The following is a 23,468-nucleotide window of genomic DNA, read 5'->3' as shown; positions in this document are numbered from 1 at the left end:
CTCAGGTGGCAGAATTCACCGGGGCAGCAGTTCCCAGTGTAGGTATCTACTCCCGTCTTGTTCCTGATGTAGAACTTCACTCACCCCTTCTTCCCTGGTGGGGAGCCATTTTGTGGTTTGCCTCGGGTGTCAAAATGTCTTGGGCCAGCCCTGCAAGTTGTGCTGCATACAGGTGCCCTTATTTGGAAACGAGGACATCTGTACCTCAGGAATCAGAGAAGATGAGGACATGTGGGGGAGGGAATTCAGGAAAAGGGGCAAGTAAATCCTATTAAAGTAGCCGAACATGTGGGCCTGACGCCTGTGAAAATGCCTCATGTAGAAAAATGCAGCTCATTGGAAAGAACTGATCACTAATAGCTGCCAACTCCTGCTTTCCCAGCTGTGGTAAAGACATTCAGTTGAAAAAGAAATCTGCTCAATATAGCTACTTTATTTCCAAGTTACTCTCGAGTTTTAAAACAAAATAACATTTCCTAAAAATTCAAAGCAGTCAGAGTGGTTTCTCCAGTCCCTTCCAACAGACTCAGCCTATTTGCATTTCCTTTTCAAGGTATGTCAGTGAACAGAGGCAGCCCAGTGGAAGACAGACTCAGTATAACATGACCCCAGCGAACGAAATATATAATTAGTGGTTTCTGCCCTAGGCCCTTGCTGAAGGCACAGGATCTTGGGTTGTCAGTTAAGTATGTGGCCACTTCACACTTCAGAATTACAGTCCAGCCTTTAATCTGGCTGCTTGCTGAAGCATGTCGACATGCCTTTCAAGCCTTTGATACAATGAGGAAGTGGCTCTCATTACAGCACTTGTGGAAAAGCAAGGGCTTAGGTAATCCCTGCAGGTTTCCAATGCAGAATATTTGAACACGAGAGATATGTTTGCACAGGGAATCTGCGCACAGGCAAAGTGCCAAACACCCCCTGCTTTTGTTTCCTAGTGGCAATAATTGGTTGAGGTCCCTGAGATGCTCCTAGAAATTTGGTTATCTATCCAATTCACACTTCCCAAAATGGTGCATCTATCCTTCAAAATTCTGTTATCTGAATTTTGCAATGCAGTTTTCCCATCAAAAAAATGTGCACAAAATGCATATATCAGTGAAAACAAGAGGTGAAAATAATATTAGGGTAAATTGCAAAATGTGTATATTAAGAGAAATGTGCACTTAAGTGCTGACCACTGTCCACAAGGAGTTCCAAATATATCACAAAGTGATGCAGATATGTAGTGATCTGAACTTAAGGACTGGAAAAACTAGAAACTGAAACCGATAGATTCATCCATCCCTAGATACGCCAAGAGATATCCATCTAGGTTGGAATTACATAAGTTTTCAAGCATAGGGCACATAATGGAAGTAATGGAGAAGTACTTCCTCTGTTACTGAAATTGTCACATTCGGGGGTAGCCTTCGTCCAGAAATGAAATATCTGTGGAATGGAATGTAACTTTGCTAGTCAAACTTCCAAATGCCCCCAACACTATCTCCTTCACTCATCACAGGCATTTCTTACAGAGAAAGCAGCTCAAAAGCCCACATCTAAGTCCTGTAGTAAAAGAAATATGCAAGGAAGCAACAGGTCTGTGTGTTGATGAATGGTACACTGGGTCTGAGGCAGCATGGCTCCAAATTCCAGTCTCTGGGGAACAATAGCAGCAGTTCCCTGTCTACTGTCCACAGTGACCAACTTCCTACTGGGCTTCCTATAGGCATCTGACTGGTCATGGTGGAAAATAAAAGATTCTGGACTAGGGCTCTTCTTAGATTCTTAGGATCTACATATGTTTATCAAAAAGAAGTTCTGACTGCTTAGGAGATGAATATAAGTGGATGTGAAATCTGCATTAGTTGTGGATGAGAGGGGGAAGATTAGGAGAGGAACAAGTCCATAGTGTTATCCGATAGCAGAAACATATAATCAGAGCAGTGACGTTGTACAGCTCTTACTGGGCTGAACTATTTCAGACTACAGGTGGGTAATGCATAGTTGAGTTTTCTGCCATATGAAACAGCTCCCCAGACATACAAAGCTAGGTGGTTAGGTTATAACCTTCCTCCTTGATATAACAGTTTTGTTTATCCAGGGAGTTTGTTATCTGGGGAACTCACACAGGCAGTGCAAAACAGAACTGCACAGCAAAAGCTGCACTCCATGCCTGTTCTGTGTGTTTCAGCTCTAACACCTATAATCAAATTCCTCCTACTGATTTCAGCATTTCATCAAATTTCGCTAACTTTTCTAGGTAAGAGAGCATAAGGTTTATAATTTCACTGAAATTTGTTTCCTAGGTGATGTAGTTTTAAGTCTCTGAGTGTCCTTTAGAAGCGAACTACCCTCATTGGCAGGGCAGCAGAGTGTTGCATTCTGGTTTTTTTCAAGGATTCTGGTCGCTGGGATCGCACTTCAGCATAATTTTTATCCCAAGCCCCTTCTTGGTGGCCTCAAAAGCCTCCATAGCTTTTTCCAAAGGAAAGCGATGTGTCACCAGTGGTTGGACATTCACTTTTTTTGACGCAAGCATAGCAATTGCCATAGGCCACCTGCAAGAAAAGAGAAGGGAGGTATTTGCAAAAGCACCAAGTTTCATGTAGCCTCTTGCGAAACAAATGGAGAGACAGGAGGACAGCAGCAGCTGGTAGAGTCAAGCACCAGGACCAGCTAAACATGCCATGCCGTTGAATTTCCTGCTAGCTCGATGGTTTACTTGTTTTAATTTTATTCATTTTACGAAAACTTCTATAAGAAAGTTCTGCTCAAGAATTCTAAGAAACCAAAAAAGACAATGCAGTATTCAAAGGCTAAGCCAGCCATCTTGATTCAGAATGGTGTTCAGTTGTATCCAATCAGAGATGAAAACCTCCTCCTTGATCTCAGGAACCATCATGCAGAATTTGGTGACTACATCTAAAGAGGTGTTGAAATGCACAGCCAACGGACAACTTTCCAAAATGGAAAGTAGGAGCATAGTTTGATTTCTATGGAGACATCTTAATGTCAGAGGGTCAAGTGATTAATTGTAAGAAGCAAAGGCATTCTCTAACAACAGTTCACATCATTTTTAAAGTCACTAGTTGGTTCACTATATTCTCCTCCTCCTTTTTAACTTTGTAAGCTCAGGCACTAGATTGAATGCCTTTATAGGTGTTACCATATTTTTTCACATTGAGCTGCATGCCACATTTGTATTAGTATTGTACAATGAATTACTGGTATGTTTGGCTCCGATTCAAACTTATCTTCTCATTTGCTTCCTGCTCACACCACCATGATAAAAGAGCTACAGGAGGCATGTTTCTTTAGTTATGAGATTTGTTTGATGAACTAACTCCTCTCTGTTGTTCACAGTTATAAACTGAGCAGACTCCTGTGGCTCTAGAATGCCAACTTTTATAAAACTGCATCCATTAATTTCACTACAGTGGTACCTCAGGTTAAGTACTTAATTTGCTCGGGAGGTCCATTCTTAACCTGAAACTGTTCTTAACCTGAAGCACCACTTTAGCTAATGGGGCCTCCTGCTGGTGCCGTGCCGCCAGAGCGCGATTTCTGTTCTCATCCTGAAGCAAAGTTCTTAACCCGAGATACTATTTCTGGGTTAGCGGAGTTTGTAACCTGAAGCGTATGTAACCCGAGGTACCACTGTACTTGTCTCCTGAGTTTTCATTCGTATTTTTTTAAGGTTATGCTCTAGCGTGACTATGGTTCCTCAATACAGCATTAGTTACAAATGCTGCATTGCCCCATTATTTGTCTGCAAACCCCCAACCACAAAATGTTTTATATATGTATGGTAGCAAGCGATGTTGCATGTAAGAATAGATAGAAGAATGAACTATAAATTAGGAGGAAATGACAATGAAAACATGGTGAGCTAGCTATTGACACAAACAAACTTCGCACCTCAGTTCTGAGCGCTATGAAAAAAACTTTCATCAGCCTTTCCGGCTCTTCAAAAGTGCATGTTTTATCACTATGAGGACCCACCACAAAAGGAACTCGAAAACCACACTTACAGGTTGTACCCTAACTGCTTCCATGACTAAACCCCCCCTCCAAACAAAAACCTAATGAGTAGGAATGCCCTTAAAGAAATAGTTTCAAATAATGAAAATAAAACACGTAGCAATTTCTTCTTCTCTAAGCTTCTCTAGATCATTTTTTTTTAAATTACAGTTTTCCAAATATAAAGACATTCCAATAGAATGCACGCTCCTCATCACAGATTTGTGACAGCTATAAACCAGGGGTGGGGAAGCCATGACCCCCTAGATCCTATTGGAATCTGTCATTCCCAGCCAGCAGGGCCAATGGGGAGGGATGATGGAAGCTGTAGTTGAACAAGTTCTGGGAGGCCCCAGACTCCAAGCCCATCTGCAAACTATAAAGTTGCACCCAGTTTTAACTCTGTGCTGTGGATAAGATCCTCGTTTTCTTGTCTCCCAGCACTCTGGGCCAAATGCTTAGTGAGACACTGGAGATATGCAAGCCTATCTCATGTGTAGCTGTTAAATAACTTACAAATGGGGAAACAGCACAGAGGGAAATGGTTAAAAATCTCCTTCCCTTGCATGCACTCCTGATCAAAATTCAAGCACTTTCCTCAGTGGCTGTTTAAATAACAACAACAACCAGGAGACTCTTTTACAAATGTCCAACGCCTTGGCCCTCTGTTGCTCACTGGAGGGATAAGGGTGGCTCTAAATCTCGTATACAGATTTCACTGGCTAGCCCTATCTGGACTTGCACTGACACTGCTTAAATATTCTGCAAAGCAGTTTATGTGCTACATATTCATCCTTATGTGAGGCTCTGCGTCAAAATCTATCTTTTAAAAACGAGGCAAATTAAAAAAAGGAATGGAAATGTTTTGAAGATTATATGTTAAAATATTGTTCTAAGAAAGATATGCTAACATGCCTAGAATAAAAATGTAAAGTATATCTATGATTTGGAAAAGAGAAGAGATAAAAGAAATACAAAGAATGATACATTTGGAGAATGCAAAGATAAAGGTGGAAATAGAGATTCAAAGAAGTCGAATTGTGGTGGAGGGAAGCTGTGGGTGGGTGGGTGGAGTATTATATAATAAATATGTAATATTTGCTTTCAGTGTTTTTGGATTGTTTTCAATCTTTCTTTCTTTCTTTCTTCGTTGTTGTTGTTTTGCTGTACCACTTACTTAACCAAAATAAATAAATAAAATTGGGGGGAGGGGGGAAAATGAGGCATTCCCTTTTTCTTCCTTGCATCAGTTAAAAAAACCACCATCTGTATCTCTAGAAAATACTCACGTATTGCAGTATCGAAATACCCCTCGGATGTCCACCTCCCGCACAGCAGCATTCACAATGGGCAACGTGACCATCTCAGGTCCTAGTCCCACCAGAACCAGAGTCCCTCCAGAACGTGTTGCCTGAAGACAAAAGGAGAGACCCAAAATAAATGCGCATCTCCAATCAAGGATGACATGAGAGGACTCTTTCCATCTACTTGGGGAGAACTCTTTCTAGCCTTGCAAACTGGGACAAAGTCTGAGGTGAGTATCTTAGGGCAGCTTCGTCGATGCAAACTAGCTTGTAAGAGAAACAGCAGCAGACGATGAATGCAAAAATCTCACCTAACCTCAGGAGGTTGGGGTCCCCTGGAGAAGGGCCCTTTTTGAAGTTCTTAAATGACAGTGCTGTAAACAAAAAATTGCCCTTTTCCCTTATGGGGTATCCAAGAGCCCATATAGTGTCCTTACATAGGTTCCCTATTGGTAGGAGAGAATAACAGAGGCCAACCAGAGAATATTGAGAAGCAAAGCAGCTAGTAAGCTTGATCTTTATTGATCTGTTGCAACAGGGTGCTCCCCTCACACACAGGAAAGGAGGAGGAACCCAGAAAAATGGGGCGCAAGGCCTTATAAAGACTTTTGAAATTGCCACCCTGTAGATCAAGACCACCCCGAGAAACATCATACATACATCACAGAAGGGGTGTAACCTAAGACCACCCCTCAGATACATCATACCTATATTACAGAAAAGGCGGTCTAAACAGAAATTTGAATGTTGTTTTTCTCCTGTCCTTGTTTATCTCCTGTCTGGCAGGGTTGGATTGCCTGGAGAGCCTGGCCATTCTTTTGTAATGATAAATACTTAGTTCCTGGCCAGGTCACAGGCTCACACCCTATTCAAACACAGACATACCCTTAAGACAGGATTTGTGAAGGAAAAGACAATGGGGAGGCTTTCCGACTTTGACCTCGCAGAGAAAACATTTGCTCAGTTTAGGAATCAAAATGGCTTCAGGTCGGTCTTCCTGGGATGATCTATGTATGTGCGATTATGAACATTACCATATATCTAAGACCTTGAAATTTCTATCACAACAGGCAGCTTCATCACAGACAATACATTTGTCAGATGCTGTTATAAAGATCTCTAAGCATAAAAAGGATAATTTCCATGTGTGTTTTCTCTCATTTCCTCCAACAGCAATAATCTCCACATTGCAAGGAAAAATTAATGCCGGTGAGCTAAGAGAGACTCACATAAGAAAGTTGGCTTCCAGGTGGAAAAATCTAAATTGGAAACAGAACTGTTAGAACCCAAAACTAAGATTTTGTCAAAAATGTATAACTTGCTGCTGAAATGGAATACTCAGGATGAGACTGTCAAATCAGCTATGATTAAATGGGCACAAGATGTTGGACATAACATTATGTTTGCTGACTGGGAACAGTTGTGGACCACTGGGATGAAATTTACGGCATGTAATGCCATAAGAGAAAATATTATGAAAATGATATATAGGTGGCACATGACCCCAGTCAAGCTTGCAAAAATTTACCATTTGCCCGATAATAAATGTTGGAAATGTAAAGAAAATGAAGGTACATTTTTTCACCTTTGGTGGACGTGCCCTAAGATTAAGGCTTTCTGGGAAATGATATATAACGAATTGAAAAAGGTATTTAAATATACCTTCTTGAAGAAACCAGAGGCCTTTCTCTTGGGTATGGTCGGCCAGTTGGTGTCAAAAAAGGACAGAACTTTCTTTATGTATGCTACAACAGCAGCAAGAATACTTATTGCAAAGTACTGGAAGATGCAAGATTTACCCACTCTGGAAGAATGGCAGATGAAGATGATTGACTGCATGGGATTGGCAGAAATGACTGGCAGAATCCGTGACCAGGGAGAAGAGTTGGCGGAAGAAGATTGGAAGAAATTCAAGGACTATTTACAGAAATATTGTAAAATTAATGAATGTTGAATGATGTCGGATAGAAATTAAGGGGTTTTTTTAGCTGTAATGCTTTGAGATAAGGATTTGCTGAATAAATAATTTGAATTGGACTACAAGAAGGGGAGGTATGAGGAGGTCAGCGAAATAGGTCATTGAAAACTAAGTATTGTGAACTATATGTGTTTTTAAACTTTTTTGTTTTTTGTTTGTATAAAAATTGGAAATTTTAATAAATATCTTTTTTTTAAAAAAGAGAGAGAGACTCACATATATCCCCGTCTGGATAGCAGCCTGGGCCCCTGTGCATTCCACCGTGATGTCAGGCATGCAACCAAGCGCTTGTTCCACCAGGTGGGCCACCTCCTCTGGGCTCTGACTCTTTATCTGAACTGCGAAATCAGCCCCAATTTCCTTAGCCTTTTCAAGGCGGGGAGCTGACAAATCTACAGGGGAGTTGGGAAGACAAATAACAAAAACAATGGCAAGGATAGCATCAGAGCAGCATGCAGGTAACTGTGGATGAGCACACCCCATACATTTAAACCACATAGGTAAAGGTAAAGGGACCCCTGACCATTAAATCCTGTCGCAAACGACTCTGGGGATGCAGAACTCGTCTCGCTTTACAGGCCGAGAGAGCCGGCATTTGTCCGCTTCCACAGACAGTTTTTCCGGGTCATGTGGCCAGCATGACTAAGCTGCTTCTGGCAAAACCAGAGCAGTGCACGGAAACAGCGTTTACCTTCCCGCTGGATGGGTACCTATTTATCTACTTGCACTTTGACGTGCTTTTGAACCGCTAGGTTGGCAGGAGCAGGGACCAAGCAATGGGAGCTCACCCCGTTGCGGGGATTTGAACCGCCGACCTTTTGATTGGCAAGCCCAAGCGGCACAGTGGTTTAACCCACAGCGCCACCCGCGTCCCTTTAAAGCACATGCCTTCCCCCAAAGGAACTGGGAACTTTAATTTGTTAAGGGTGCTGAGAGTTGTAGCTCTGTATTCTGGGTTTCTGAAAAAAGACTTTGGTTTTTGAAGCTGGGTGAATTCTGTGAAGTGGGTGAAGCGAGAGAGAGGACTGCATATGTAACTTGGACGTATGCAATGTGAAATGTGGCTGCAGCTTCTTATTCCTCCTGTTCCTTATCCTTTGGGTTGAGCAATTATTAACAAAACCCACAGTACAGAATCAAATCTGCTGATAAATTGTTCTTATCTTGTGTATATTTGAGCTTTGTACTGAAACATCATCTCACCTTTTGCTTTACAAGGTATTTTGACCCTAGCTGCATTTTCACCCCCCCCCCACCCCACATGGGTTAATATATTTGCCAGCTTTGGATAATATTCAATGCATCTGACAAAGATGATAAGAACACCCCTTCTCAGTCAGGGAACAGGCCCACCTAATCCAGAACCCTTTTTCTTTTTTAAAGAACCACAAGACTTCTTGTAGTTGAGGCTTCAAATCAGTGAACTTCAATTTCATTGTTCTGCATGGGACAATGACAATAAAGATATTGTATCGTATTTCTGAGCTTCCTGCTCTCTCCTCATGAAACCAAGAACACCAAGGAATTCTGCAAGAATAATCTGCAGGAATCCTGAAAAATGCTAATTGCTGCTAACTGGTCATAGTTTGTAAATTATTATTCTGGGAGTTTGACTCTTCATGTGTAGATGAGACTGGCCACTGGCTTGCCTGATTCTGGTGATATGCACGAGTAGAAAATATTGAGATAACACCAAAGTTTTAATCAAACACTTTTGCTTTTTCCACAGTCTCTGAGAACTGGGCCTAACTGTCAAGGGGCAGTTAAGCACATTACACTTCATCTTTTCCTGGCACTTCCCTTGACAACCCTAGTACTTAACGCCATGTAAACCCAGGGGACCAAAGTGAGTGTCATTACGGCACAAGGTGTCAAAGAGTTGGAAAATCTAACTTACCTGTTATCACCACTTGTGCAGCCCCCATTGCCTTAGCAATAAGTAAAGTCACAAGTCCAATAGGTCCTGGAAGATGAGCAAAAGAAAAAATCAGGGAGTGTTCTACTACCCTTTGACATTTGTTTCCAGGTTGGTTTACAAGATGAAGAGCTTTCCTAATACATAGTTTCCTAAGGATGTTGTCACGCTGCAGTTTGTGAGACTGCCAACAGGAGACGCTGCAAACTGCACCCTGACAACAAACTGGGCCGTTGCAACAGCACTGGGGGGTGAAGAGAAGGGACTCAGGTGGGCGGGTAGCCCTGGCCAGCAAAGGGAGGTTTGCTAAGGTCCATGGGATAATTTGGGTGTGGAGTATGGGGAGAGGTGGCTTTGGTGAGGAGCAAACGTGGGTGGCTTGGGCAAGGGGTTTGCGGTAGCTGGGATCAGCAAGCAAGGAAATCATGGGCGCAGCCATTAGCAAAACAAGAAAAATGGAATATAATTTTAAAGCACAATCCAAGGGTAGGGCCTTTTCTGTTGTGGAATGCCTTGCCATGTAAATCTATGAGGCCTCATCTCCATATTGCTTCAGGTAGTTGGGGAAGACCTGGCTCTTTTAAAATTCCTTCACTTAGGCTGTCACTAGTTTAGTTCTTTGTTTACCTTGTGCTGCTGGAATTGTTCAAACTGCTGGATATGGTTACATTATTTTTTTGATTGTGGGAAGGGATCTTTGAGGATGGTATTTGGTTTTACTGCTTTTAATACTATCTTATGTTAAGAATGGGACGCGAGTGGTGCTGTGGGTTAAACCACAGAGCCTAGGACATGCCAATCAGAAGGTCAGCAGTTTGAATCCCCGCGACAGGGTGAGCTCCCGTTGTTCGGTCCCTGCTCCTGCCCACCTAGCAGTTCGAAAGCACGTCAAAGTGCAAGTAGATAAATAGGTACCGCTCCGGCGGGAAGGTAAACGGTGTTTCTGTGCGCTGCTCTGGTTTGCCAGAAGCGGCTTAGTCATGTTGGCTCCATGACCCGGAAGCTGTACACCGGCTCCCTCAGCCAGTAAAGTGAGATGAACACTGCAACCCCAGAGTCGGTCATGACTGGACCTAATGGTCGGGGGTCCCTTTACCTTTACCTTTACCCTTGGGCTGGTCCAGAGAATCCAGCTGGTGATTATTATAAAGGTAAAGGGACCCCTGACAGTTAAGTCCAGTTGCAAACAACTCTGGGGTTGCTTTCAATCTGCTAGGTTGGCAGGAGCAGGGACCGAGCAACAGGAGCTCACCCCGTCGCGGGGATTCTAACCACCAGCCTTCTGATTGGCAAGTCCTAGGCTTTGTGGTTTAACATAAAGCACATTGCAATAGTTGAGTCTTCATGACTTGTTATGAAAAAGCTGTTTCCTGATTTGCAACATATCTCTATGTGAGCCTCATGCACTGCCCTCTGGACTCGGAGATGGCTACTTAGCTTGGATAAACAAAGAACGGCAAAACAGGGTATTCCATACCAGCACCACAAATTAAGACCTTGCTTCCCAGAGTGACTCCGGCTCTTCGGCAAGCATGGATTCCCACAGAAAGAGGTTCGATGAGGGCACCTTCCTCATAGGTCACATTGTCTGGAAGTCTGCAGCAAGACAAGACAGAGAAACATGTCACACACAAAAATCAGAATGGTCATGGAAGAAAGTTATGATCTACCGCAGTGGTTCGCAATTGGTTGTCCGTGGACCCCAGGGGGTCTGCATAACCCACCCAGGGGGTCCGCAGCACATACCTTTAAAGTGTCTTAAGCATCCCATGGCAGGGAAGGGCAGGAGCCTGGTGTCAGGATTGTGGCCCCTGGATCTGGGGGAAGGGCTGCTCAGCTCAGTCACCTTTGGTAGATGGGGGGGTGCTGTCTCTCCTGCCATGGCTGCAGCCCCTCCTGCAGTGGCCTTGGGGCCACCTGGGAAAAGTGAGCGGGTGGGTCGCTCCCAGAAGGGACCTTTCATACTGGCACACAGCTTGGCTTTTCAAAAACAGGCAGTCAGCAGTGCTTGGCCAACTGGGAACCACTGATCTACTGAATCAGAAACACCAGTAGAGGCAGATTCCAGAATAACAAATATCCTCCCAAGTCCATTTAGACCCGGTCAAAGTTCCCACCTCTGCTTTGAAATGTCATCCTACACTAACTTGGATTGGGATGTTTTACTACAAAGGAATTTCAGAAATAGACTGGAAAGAGAAGCTGCTGAATTGCAACTCATTACCAAACTTAAAACCATGGAGAGACCTGGTCTGAACAAAGACATTGGATTCTTATCTCATTATACATGACAAAGCCATTTTTCACCTTCTCACCCCTTGCTTTTTCCTGTAAGACCTATTGCAGTCATTAAGAGTCGTCAACAGGCTCATCACAGCTATCTGCCAATCACCCATTCCCACCACCCTTCTGAGTAACACCCCTCCCCACCTTCTCACTATATAGAAGGATCTGGCAACTTCTGTTTCAGTGTATCTGAAGAAGTGTGCATGCACACGAAAGCTCATACCAAGAACTAACTTAGTTGGTCTTTAAGGTGCTACTGGAAGGGAAAAAAAATTTTTGTTTTGGATTGGGACTATTAACCTTAGAACTGCTGAAGCACAGCTGTTAAGTGTCTAAAGAAAGAGCAAAATTCCTTACTGCAAATTTTGACAAACACATTGCTTGTGACCTCCCAAGTTGACCAGTGGGCCTTGAAATTCACAAGTTAGTCTACTCATCTAAGGAGGGCAGAGTTGTTGGGGGTTTTTTGGTCCCTTCAACACTGGCTTTTGTTTTTCTGAGGAAGGATGTGAGAAGCCATTGGGCAAGGACCCATTATCCTCCCATTCATTACCAGCTGTTAGAGGCTCTGGGAACTGCCGCTCTGAGAGGGGCACAGGGGTCTCCTAATGGTTTTCAGCACCCTTAAGAAACTTCTTTGGGGGGAAGCCATGACTGTTTAAAGTAGCACGATACTGCTTTAAATGTATAGTACAGATGGGGCCTGAGTAAGATTAGCATAGTACCATATTTTGGGATTCCTTTACTCTAGAACTCATGATAAATATTTAGAAGACATAACTGAACTAATACAAAAATGTGTATCTATGATTGAAGACCCTTGGCAAAGAAAAGGGAACAGAAAGTCGCCACCCCCCCAAAAAGTCTATTCGTGAGAACACTGTATTTTCAGCATTTATATAAATGGGATTCTCTGCATAACCCCAAAACACACAGTGCCCACCATAATTAGTAATGGCGTACAATGGTCTTGTTGTGTTGCTTCAAGTCTACTGTGCAACATTTAAAAGAATGATCTGTCAGATATCAACGAGAGGGACCGTAAAAGCTGATAGGAATTCTTAAATATCACCTGAATTAGAACTAAAAACAAGAAACCACCTGCAAAAATCACACTCACATTTTCCCTATTCACTTGTTCGTTAAGATACGGTTTCCCATTTTATTTGTCACCCCAGTCATGGTATTGTATAGTCTAGATATGCAAGATCAAGACTTCCAGACCAGAAGACTTCTGGACTTCAAGATCAACAATAACAATTTGCGCAAAACCACACCCTTTGGCTAGCATGTGTTCCCATGACAGGTATTTGCAACTAACTTGTAGCAAAAGTTTGCATCGTGCTTGTAATAGCGGCACAGGTTCCCATCATCAGGAGGAGTTGCACAGAAGAAGATGCTTGGAGACAGGTTGTATCGGCCAGTTTTGCAGAATTCATCTGTTTCTCGGGGAACTCCAGGCTCAATAGCCACTCGGTCACCTGGGACACATCAAGGATGCAACAAGATAAGAGACTGGACTAATTGTCATGTAAAGAGGTGACCTGTGTCTTGGGATCAGAGATCAGACTGCAACGGCCTTGGTCCAGTATATCTGAAGGAGCGTCTCCACCCCCATCGTTCTACCCTGACACTGAGGTCCAGTGCCGAGGGCCTTCTGGCGGTTCCCTCACTGCGGGAAGCCAAGTTACAGGGAGCCAGGCAGAGAGCCTTCTCGGTAGTGGCGCCCTCCCTGTGGAATGCCCTCCCACCAGATGTCAAAGAGAACAACAACTACCAGACTTTTAGAAGACATCTGAAGGCAGCCCTGTTTAGGGAAGCTTTAATGTTTGATGTTTTAGAGTATTTTAATATTTTTTTGGAAGCAGCCCAGAGTGGCTGGGGAAGCCCAGCGGGCGGGGTATAACTAATATATTATTATTATTATTATTATTATTATTATTATTATTATTATTATAGCACAAAATATATCAAAACATACTTGGAAATCACATTTTCAGACAATGCAGCTTAACACCCTAGCATCCATAGGTGAACTCCAAGCCATTTTCACACATATTATCTCAGTAAAACTTCCAATAGCCCCTGTACCAGGACCATTACAGTGGTACCTCTGGTTATGAATTTAATTCATTCCAGAGGTCCGTTCTTAAGCTGAAACAGTTCTTATCCTGAGGCGCGCTTTAGCTAATGGGGCCTCCCGCTGTGAGCACACCTCTGACGCATGATTTCCGTTCACATCCTGGGGCAAAGTTCACAACCAGGAGCAGCTACTTCCGGGTTAGCGGAGCTCATAACCTAAAGCATTTGTAACCAAAAGTGTTCGAAACCAGAAGTACCACTGTACCTTTATATTTCAGGTGATGTGGCTTAGATAATAATCGAATGCTTGAGGTCACCTAGTGAGTACATGGTACAAGTCAGTGAGATTTTAAGTGAGCACAGGGATGGGGAACCGATCACCCTCCAGATGTTGTTGGACTCCAACTTGCATTGGTGAACGTGGCCAATGGTCAAGGTAGATGGGAGTTGTAGTTCATCAACATCTGGAGGGCTATATGTTCTCCGTTGTAATATTAAAACATTCAAATCAGGTTTCCATTAGTTCCAAACTCAGGAGGCGGATGTCTGACAAAGAGTTTCCTTTGAGGATTTCTGACATTTCATCCAAACACAAAAGTTTAGGATCAGAACTTTCCTTCTACTAAATGGGCTACCTTCCCAGGTGGACAAGCCTCACCTGCCCCTTACTTCCCACTACAGCATGTGCAGAAACTGCCTTCTTGACCCTTGGACCCACTATTGGCCTCGTCTGCTCAATCTGACAGAGCCTGTTTTCGCATGCAGGGGAAGTCCCGAACTCGCTGAAGGTCTGAGACCCGTCAACTACCCTCACCTGGTTCAACTGGCCAATCAAAGCCGTTTCCTGGGTGTGGCCGCTGTTGCCTGCTGACAGCTTGCAGGAGAGAGCTGAGTGCAGGGTGGGGACCAAAAATGGACAAACGACCCCAGGAGGAGTATGACGTCCCCCACCAGAGGTCCTACCTCTCCCCTAACACCACATACACCCCACAAAAGACACTAATATATCCTAGAGATCTCACCAGCCATCAAAAGGAGGTATGTAATCACCATGATCACTTTGATCTGTGGATGAAGGTCTGTTTATGGTGCCACAAGCACCACAATGCATGCTGGGATTTGGTCATGTGCTTGTAGCGCTGTGGCACCATTCCTCTGGAATTCTTCTCCATTAGAAGTGAAGGCCCAACGTAGTCATGCTTTCAACGTTCCATTTTTTCCCTATCTCTCTAGTCTCCCTAAATTCACCGGTTTTATTTCTGGAGTTTTAAATGCTTGTTGCTTTTTTATGTCTTAACACTGTTTTTTATTTTATGGAATATGTTTTATATTCTGTTCTCCACCTTTTATGCTTTTTTATTGTTTGGCTGTACTGTACTGTACTTTGTATTCTTGTACAACATGGTCTGGTGGAATTGCTTTTTACATGAGACTATAAGGTGCTTTGTGGAGGAAGTGGGGTATACATGTTTAAATAAAATAAAAATGAATGAATAAATGAAGGGCCCTGCTCACCTTTCTTTAATTTAGTCACTGCGGACCCCACTTTGACAACTGTTCCTGAAGCCTCGTGGCCCAGCACTATGGGGTTCTTCACAACAAAATCCCCAATTCGTCCATGTGTCCAATAATGGACATCAGAGCCGCAAATCCCTACAGAATGCATCTTCAAAAGCACCTCTAGACGAGAAGAGACAAATCAGAGAGTGAAATCTCCTCAGGGAAAATCTCTTATCTGCAATACAAATACACCAATATCAAGAAAACAGTGGACGGCTTGGAAAGCACTTGGCTTTTCTATATTTGTGTTTCTAGTTATTTTCTAGGTGGAAATGTCTGGAATGTTGACATTTCTTTTCTGGTTTCTTGCCAGAAGGCTCCTAGAATGTTTCAAAGATGTAATATCTAGTGCAGGCAGGTTTGAGTCATGGCCAGTTGAGTTTGACAGCCGTTGCCTAGATTACCTGTTTTCCATCTCGCATTACCTGCTGATTCATGTACGCCCATCAATCTATCTGCTTGCTATCTTGTATCTGTTATGAGTGGTTAAGAGTTACCATTTTCTGGAGGAAAGACTTATTTGTTCAGAAGTGCTGAGTTGTCCAATGAGCAGAATGCAAAATTCACCAGGCACATTTTAGGTGGCTATTGGTCACTTGTGACCAAATGAAGGTGACTGGACACCAGGATGGTGCCCGACATCTCCATGTCTGCTGCATGCCTGGGGATCCTTGGGTCTTGCCTATTTCCACACAGTAACAACACATCCTTTGGAATTCTATCAGTGATATTTTATCTGCACAATCAGAATGAATTTCAGGAACCAAAAAGTCTCTGGTTTATCTTCAAATCTCACTGCATTTCAGAGATGTACATGTTTTGCTGAATTCCTTGTACATTGAACAGAAATTTCAGAATCAAATTTACTTGAGAAGTTAATTGAAATTCACCTCTGGGCCATTGTTTGTGTCTTGTGTGCACCTAGAGGTAAAGGTAAAGGGACCCCTGACCATTAGGTCCAGTCGTGGCCGACTCTGGGGTTGCGGCGCTCATCTCGCTTTATAGGCTGAGGGAGCTGGCGTACAGCTTCCAGGTCATGTGGCCAGCATGACAAAGCCGCTTCTGGTGAACCAGAGCAGCGCACGGAAACGCCGTTTACCTTTCCGCCGGAGCAGTACCTATTTATCTACTTGCACTTTTTGGGGTGCTTTCAAACTGCTAGGTTGGCAGGAGCAGGGACTGAGCAACGGGAGCTCACCCTGTCGCTGGGATTTGAACCGCCAACCTTCTGATCGGCAAGTCCTTGGCTCTGTGGTTTAACCCACAGCGCCACCCGCACCCCTACAGTGCACCTACGGTGAGCTAAATGCACGGGGCTTCAACACTGGGAGGAGAAGTCCTTAATTTCCATACAACAATGGGTTAATGATTTGTACTCCCTACCTTGAGTTGAGCTGGCGGTGAATCAACATAAGCACAAAGGAGAGAAATTTGAGAACATTTCACTAGCTTTTCTTGAGACTTTTGCATGCAGTCATAGGAAGCAACCCAGCATATCTGTATTACCAACTCAAAACACATGAATCCACATCTCTCCTTTCTATGCTGACTTTCTGGCTTTTCATTTGCCTGATACTTTGGCTGCATTGTTTGAGAACTGTAAGAAAACAGCTTCTGTTAAATGCAGTAGCACTGCTGAGCAGAAGTGTGAGGAAGGGTAACAAAAGAGAGCAGAGGCAAAGAGCAAAGTTCATCTGCTGCAAGAGCTTCACTTGCTCATAATCGCCTAACGCTTGCACCGCACAGACCTCATTGATTCACACCTGCGCAAGCCACTAGAGGCCTCTGTGCTGATGCATTTGGAGGAGTTTAGACTGGGTCTCCCTTTGATCATCCTCCATCTTAAAAATTAGGACCCACTTCACTCTAGACAGGTGTCAATCCTGTTTGTAGTCTGGCTACTTCCATCAACCGTCCTGCTCCATTTGTTAGAATGTGGTGCTGATGACGCCAAGGTTGCAGGTTCGATCCCCGTATGGGACAGCTGCATTGCAGGGGGTTGGACTAGATGATTCTCAGGGTCTTTTCCAACTCTACAATTCTATGCATCTATGAATCTAAATTTCTGCCACTGACACTGCTCTTCTTGCCTTCTGCTGCCTGCTATGTCTTGCCTGTTTCTGCTTGGCTCTCAGCCAAATGATCCTTCACTCTTGAACCTCATATTAGTGAATAACCAAAAACAAGGCTTTCTCCGTTAACTCAAATCATTCTGAATAGGACCTTTGGCCTTTCATAAAACATTCCCTTGATTTGTGCGCTAAACACATGGACAGCCATAGCAAACATATATAAACATATATATAACTCAGGCCACTCATTCCATCCCCCCCCATGAGACAGTACAGAAATGGCAGCATCTAACTAACCCCTGCAGGGACGTGGGTGGCGCTGTGGGTTAAACCACAGAGCCTAGGACTTGCCGATCAGAAGGTCGGCGGTTCGAATCCCCGCGATGGGGTGAGCTCCCGTTGCTCGGTCCCTGCTCCTGCCAACCTAGCAGTTCGAAAGTACATCAAAGTGCAAGTAGATAAATAGGTACCGCTCCGGCGGGAAGGTAAATGGCATTTCCGTGCGCTGCTCTGGTTCACCAGAAGCGGCTTTGTCATGCTGGCCACATGACCCGGAAGCTGTACGCTGGCTCCCTCGGCCAATAAAGCGAGATGAGCGCCGCAACCCCAGAGTCAGCCACGACTGGACCTAATGGTCAGGGGTCCCTTTACCTTTACTTTAACTAACTCCTGCGGCAGGTGAACCTTCATTCCAATGCACAAGCAGCAGAATATCTGAAATGGAGACATGTGAAAGATACAACAGCTGGTTCTTTGGCTGCAGAAATCGCAAGGTGCTTTCTACGCCTAGCCAGAGGTGTCTACTGCAAGCTTCTGAGAGCTCCATCTTTCATGTGTCAATTTAGAGAAAGAAGAACTTACAAAATTGGCACTGGGGCGGGGGAGGGGAAGGGGACACATTTCCCCTGAATATTATGACTGTTTATGCCTTGAAGAGTTAATTAAGAACTGAAATGGTTACCATTCTGCCTTTCACTGAACCAACTGTATTGCTAAGGCAATCAATTAGCCGTCAGTGGAGGTTGAAGATTTAATCTGAATACTCAAGGAGCCTGACTTTATTTTGCACCAACATAGTGATGATTCATCTGACAAGAGGTATAAAATACATTTTGTTAAAAAAAATCACAGGCTGAATGACAGCTGGCCTAAACAGACCTACCGTTGGGACCTGATTCAGGTACTGGCCGGTTTTCCTGCAAGGAAACAAAGCAGATAACATTCAGCTTTCTTGAAAACTTTCTGTTGCTTCCTCTAGGTCTAGGATTATATTGAAGGCTGGTTCAGGTGGCCTACTATAGCAAATTTTTCACCATCCTAAAGTCCAACAGTGGTTGGCTTATCCTGGAAGAACACTATTCAGAGGTAGAAAACTGGGAATAAAGCAAATAGAGGTTGTTAAGTTGTGGGTGAACATATCAGACGACACAGCGATTCTTCAAACAGCTCTTGTTTATTCAGAGGCCAGAACTGAACTGAACTGAGGAGCTCAGTCAGCCTGCTTATATAGAGCTCCAGTACAACGTTACTGTAGCAACTTTCTAAAACTATCCAATCACTGAACGTCACTTTCGATCCTTCATTTGCATACAAACTATCCAATCACTGAACGTCACTTTCGATCCTTCATTTGCATACAAACTATCCAATCACTGAACGTCACTTTCGATCCTTCATTTGCATAACTATCTACAGTATCCCCCTGCTGGCCCAGGGTGAGAACTTCAGTACATAACAGAGGTATTTGAGCCACTTGTGGGTCGAAATATGAGCAACTTCTTCCAATTGCTGTGAAGCTGAGTCTACAAGGCCTGTGCTTGCCTGCAACTTAGATGAATTGACTGGGTAGTACTAATGAATCCAAAGGGGATGAACTTATTACATTGCTGGACATACGAGCACCAGCCTGAATCTAATCAGAATTAAATCCTACCAAGTTCAACTGATTTTTTTTAAAAAAACTATTAAGTTAGGATTAATGGGTTAATTCGGATTGCAACCTTAATCTTCCTAGCCTGATGTAAGATTTTGCCTAGTTGCTTCCTAATAATTTTTACACAGGGAAATAAGATACGTCAATATATCAGAACGAAACCTATGAAAACTCCTCTTTCCACTAGGCAAAAAATGGTAAAGTTTTTAACATAAGCAGAAAGTTTGTATGTTTCCTTCCAAGTCAATTCTGATTCTGCACCACTTTAATTCTGAGAGGTAAAGGATCCCTGACCATTAGGTCCAGTCGCAGATGACTCTGGGGTTGCAGCGCTCATCTCACTCTATAGGCTGAGGGAGCTGGCGTTTGTCCACAGACAGCTTCCGGGTCATGTGGCCAGCATGACTAAGCTGCTTCTGGTGAACCAGAGCAGTGCACGGAAACACCGTTTACCTTCCCACTGGAGCGGTACCTATTTATCTACTTGCACTGGCGTGCTTTCGAACTGCTAGGTTGGCAGGAGCAGGGACTGAGCAACGGGAGCTCACCCTGTCGTGGGGATTCAAACCGCCGACCTTCTGATTGACAAGTCCTAGGCTCTGTGGTTTAACCCACAGCGCCACCCGTGTCCCTTTAATTCTGAGAAGAAATGTTCAAAAATTTAGCACTTTCAATGAAGACTCCTACTTGACTCCAATCCTACTTGATTGCCTTCTGCCCACATTGGAACAAGCTTTTTGAACACTCTAAATGCAATGTTCAAATTGAAAAGCTTCAGAGAAAGTACACTCACAGGGAAATCCTATGCATGTCAATTCAGAATTAAGCCCCAGTGAGTTCCATAGGACGAGATGTTTGGACAGTGTTCTCGAAGCTACGAACATGAGTTTGACCAAACTGCGGGAGGCAGTGGAAGACAGGAGTGCCCGGCGTGCTCTGGTCAATGGGATCATGAAGAGTTGGACACAACTAAACGACTAAACAAGAGTTCCATAGAACTGCAAACTCAGTCTTCACCATTTAAAGAAAAGTGAGTAATAAGTAAAAGGAAAGTGTGATGAAATACCTAAAACTGCTGTAGGGATGGAGTGGAGCATGCAAGTAAGTCTTTAATGTTTAGCCAGTGAGCAAACATAATATTGGTTGTGGGTGAGGGATCCATGTCCAAGATGACAAAATCTCAACTGGTGGCTTCCAACTTAACAATTCTGCTGGCACAAGGACTTTTAGCTACATGATGGAATCTCCCTGCCTGCTCATCTCCCTTGTGCACCCTGTAAATCAGCTCTGGGTGGGGTGGGGGGGTGGGTTAAATGAACCTTTAGAACAGAATGAGGGGTCACATGGGGAGGGGAGAGGGGGAGGAAGCTCCACTGTACAGCTAAAAGTTCTTTTTGCTAGAGCAACCACCCAAATAGCTAATCATCTGATTTTAGCCTGCTCTTTAAAAAATGTGATCCTAGCATTAAAAAACCAGAAACATTTGCCCACACCAAGATGGCGCCCTTACTGCAAATAGGTCACATCCAACCATAGTTGTTATGCATATGGCTTCTCTCAAAGAATCCTGAGGGGTAAACTAAAGTTCCAAGGATGCTTTGGGGGACAACATATGCTTTAAATGTATGGTGCTTAAACTCATCATTACCTATCTGTTGTGAGGAAAGCAACATTCCATAACTACGGAGAAAATGCTAATAGTTCACTATCAGCCCTGTGACTAAACTCCAGTGGTAAATCTTCCTTTCTTATCAGAATTCAAGACATCAGAGAGGTTAAGGTTGATTAAAATTCCACAGCAGCAGCCAAAGTTCTTGCAAGGAAAGCAGCACACGGGAAAAGAACAGTACGACAGCTTACGATACTTCACAGCAGTGGCTTAAAACACAGCAAGGTCATTCCCCACCTGCTACATTTCAAGCCACATTCGCAGTGCTGAACACACCAGAGAGGGGTCAGGGATGTATTTACCCAACGCGCATGACCTTTTTTGTTTCCCTGCCCCAGTAACCCACCCACCCTCGGATTGCCCATTCATAAAGCTGTCACATGTGCATGCATGCTCATTTGTGCATGTGCAATGACTTGTCTCAAATGTGCACACCATTATTAAATACAAAGTGAATGCAGCTTAAGTTTTCTAGTTGGATTGTAGATGGTTTGAGAAGAAAAAACCACATAAAACAAAAGTATTTGTCAAGAAACTACAGGATTGCTATGAATTGTGGCTAATGTATGTACGTAGCTTCAAGAATTAGCCATGAGAATGCACTGGATGTGGACATACCCTTAGAGCAATAGTGGTTGGTGGCAACTGCTTTCATTCCCTGTTCATGGCTTCCCAGAGTCATCTAATCAACTTCTATGGGGTGAAGGATTCTGGACCAAATTGACCTTCATTTTGATCCAGCTAGGTGCTCATGTTACATCCCAATTTGATCAACAGCACAAGATTTATTTATCTGCATGCATTTATATACCACCTTGCTCCCAGCATGGAACCCAAGGCGACATCCATGTGGTTCCCAGGCACTCACCGGACCCAGACCTGCTTAGCTTCAGCAAGATGGTGGCCTCATGTGTCACGCACTGGAGCTATTAAGGTTTGGGTCATACTACGTAACTAATGAGCACATGCTGTGTACCCATAAAGAGGGAAAAAGATCAGTGTTCACAAGCTGGGTAAAGGCAGAGTGTCTATGCAGTGTGCTCATTAATCTGCCATGCATCAAGGAACTCCCTTGCCCTGAACTGCAAAGGAGTTTTTGCAGCTATATTATCCTAGGCACACTTACCGTATTTTTCGCTCTATAAGATGCACTTTTTCCCTTCTAAAAAGTAAGGGAAAATGTGTGTGTGTCTTATGGAGCGAATGCAGGCTGCGCGGCTAAGCCCAAAGCAAAAACAGGGAGACAGAGGGCTGCGCAGCACTCCGTCTCGCTGTTCTAGCTTGGGGTTAGCTGCGCAAAGCCTCCGCAGGGCAGCGGGGTGCCCCCGCTGCTCTGCGGAGGCTTCAAAGGCTGTCCCCGAAGCCAAAACAGCAAGAGGCTATCCCAGAAGCCAGATCCCTCTTGCTGTTCTGGCTTCTGGGGTTCAGAATTTTTTTCTTCTTGTTTTCTCCCCCCCAAACTATGTGCGTCTTATCGTCCGGTGCGTCCTATAGAGCGAAAAATACGGTACCTGGGATCAAATTCCACTAAACAGCACAGGACTCACTTATGAGTAAATGCTCCATTTTTGCAAGTGGCATGGAATGCCCAATTCTATGCACATTTATTCAGAAGTAAGACCCACAACATTAGATGGGGTTATTCTCTAGGAGAGGCTGTCACTCAGCACTACAAGCACATGTTTTGAATGGAAATAGTCCCTGGTGAAACCTCAAGGAAGGAGTGGGAAAGACCCCCTTCTGAAGACACGGACAGCTGCTGCGTCAATGGAGACAATACAAACAGACCAATAATCCTACATTTGAGTATTTTTTAAAAGCCCTATCCTACTCATGCTGACTCAGAAATAAAACGTTCTGCTGAATTCAAGGGGCCTCCCAAGGGCAGGATTGCTTCCTGATGCTGCAAGCATACACCTGTTTACTCGAATGTCAGCCTCCCTGTGTTCAACGGGGCTTACTCCCGGGTAAGTGCGCACAGTCCTTTCTCAAAGCATTCTGGGTATTGTAGTTCGTGAAGCCTCGCAAAGCAATTGCAAGTCCGGGAGAGGCAAACTACACTACCCAGAGTCCCTTGAGGGGAAAGCGGCGTTTAAATAAGGCCACGGCTGCACCGCTCTCGCTTCAAGGGCGAGCTGGGGGCAAGTTTGCAACCGGGCGACACCGGGGCCACACACGCCGGCACGGCTCGAAAGGAAAAACCGCGCAAAGCCGAAAGGCCCGGCCTTTTTGCAAGGCGCTTTTGCAACGTGCATGCACGAAGGCGGCTGAGGCTGCAGCCCCGGGCAAAAATAAACCGCGGCCAGCCGCCCCCCTCCCCGAATTGGAGGCCGCCATGCAACGCCCGCGCGCCCCCGCCCCGACGGGGCCGCTTCTCCCTGAGGGAAAACGGCACGTTAAAGTCCAGCGGGGCCGTACCAGGCGCAAGTCGCCGGCTTTGTGCACCACCACCGACAGGTTCGCGCCGTCGGGAGCCGCCATCGCTGCGCGCTTCGCTGTCCGCTGAGGTGACGCGCCTCCAAATGCCGCCGCCGCCGCTTCGCCTCCTCAGCAGCCGGCCGCTTCTCGCCGCCCTCTGTTTGGTCGGGGAACTTGGTCCTTGGTGGGCGGCGAGGAGCGGGAGAGCTCGGACTTCGCCCCTCGCGGCCGGGCCCCGGCTCAGTG

General features: G+C 44.5%; 1 protein-coding gene across 3 annotated transcripts; it reads right to left on the bottom strand.

Moving 5' to 3' along the window:
• Window positions 1-413: 413 nt before the first annotated feature.
• On the bottom strand, window positions 414-23,468 carry SORD (sorbitol dehydrogenase). Of its 3 annotated transcripts, none has more exons than XM_053365192.1 (9): window positions 23,223-23,459; window positions 18,365-18,398; window positions 15,086-15,250; window positions 12,810-12,969; window positions 10,680-10,798; window positions 9,185-9,250; window positions 7,504-7,679; window positions 5,295-5,416; window positions 414-2,543 (listed from the first exon to the last, which is right to left on the bottom strand). In XM_053365192.1, the coding sequence occupies exons 1-9, from the start codon at window positions 23,283-23,285 to the stop codon at window positions 2,378-2,380; spliced, it is 1,071 nt and encodes a 356-aa protein (XP_053221167.1). In that variant the 5' UTR covers window positions 23,286-23,459; the 3' UTR covers window positions 414-2,377. The 3 variants fall into 3 exon arrangements, with proteins under 3 accessions (XP_053221167.1, XP_053221169.1, XP_053221168.1); XM_053365194.1 differs by lacking the exons at window positions 18,365-18,398; window positions 23,223-23,459 and adding exons at window positions 16,021-16,051; window positions 16,423-16,524; XM_053365193.1 differs by lacking the exon at window positions 18,365-18,398 and having other exon boundaries at window positions 23,223-23,468.

The sequence above is a fragment of the Podarcis raffonei genome, chromosome 14, assembly GCF_027172205.1.
Source record: "Podarcis raffonei isolate rPodRaf1 chromosome 14, rPodRaf1.pri, whole genome shotgun sequence".
Classification (NCBI taxonomy): Eukaryota; Metazoa; Chordata; class Lepidosauria; order Squamata; family Lacertidae; genus Podarcis; species Podarcis raffonei.
This window is presented reverse-complemented; position numbering and strand designations above follow the sequence as displayed.

Excerpts from the sequence above, each read along its gene's own strand:
- SORD (XM_053365192.1), bottom strand. The coding sequence starts at position 23,285 with ATGGCGGCTCCCGACGGCGCGAACCTGTCGGTGGTGGTGCACAAAGCC. Across the intron at positions 7,680-9,184 it reads TGCACAAGTGGTGATAACAG|ATTTGTCAGCTCCCCGCCTT; the intron begins GTAAGTTAGATT and ends ACTCCCCTGTAG. Across the intron at positions 2,544-5,294 it reads GTATTTCGATACTGCAATAC|GTGGCCTATGGCAATTGCTA; the intron begins GTGAGTATTTTC and ends CTTTTCTTGCAG.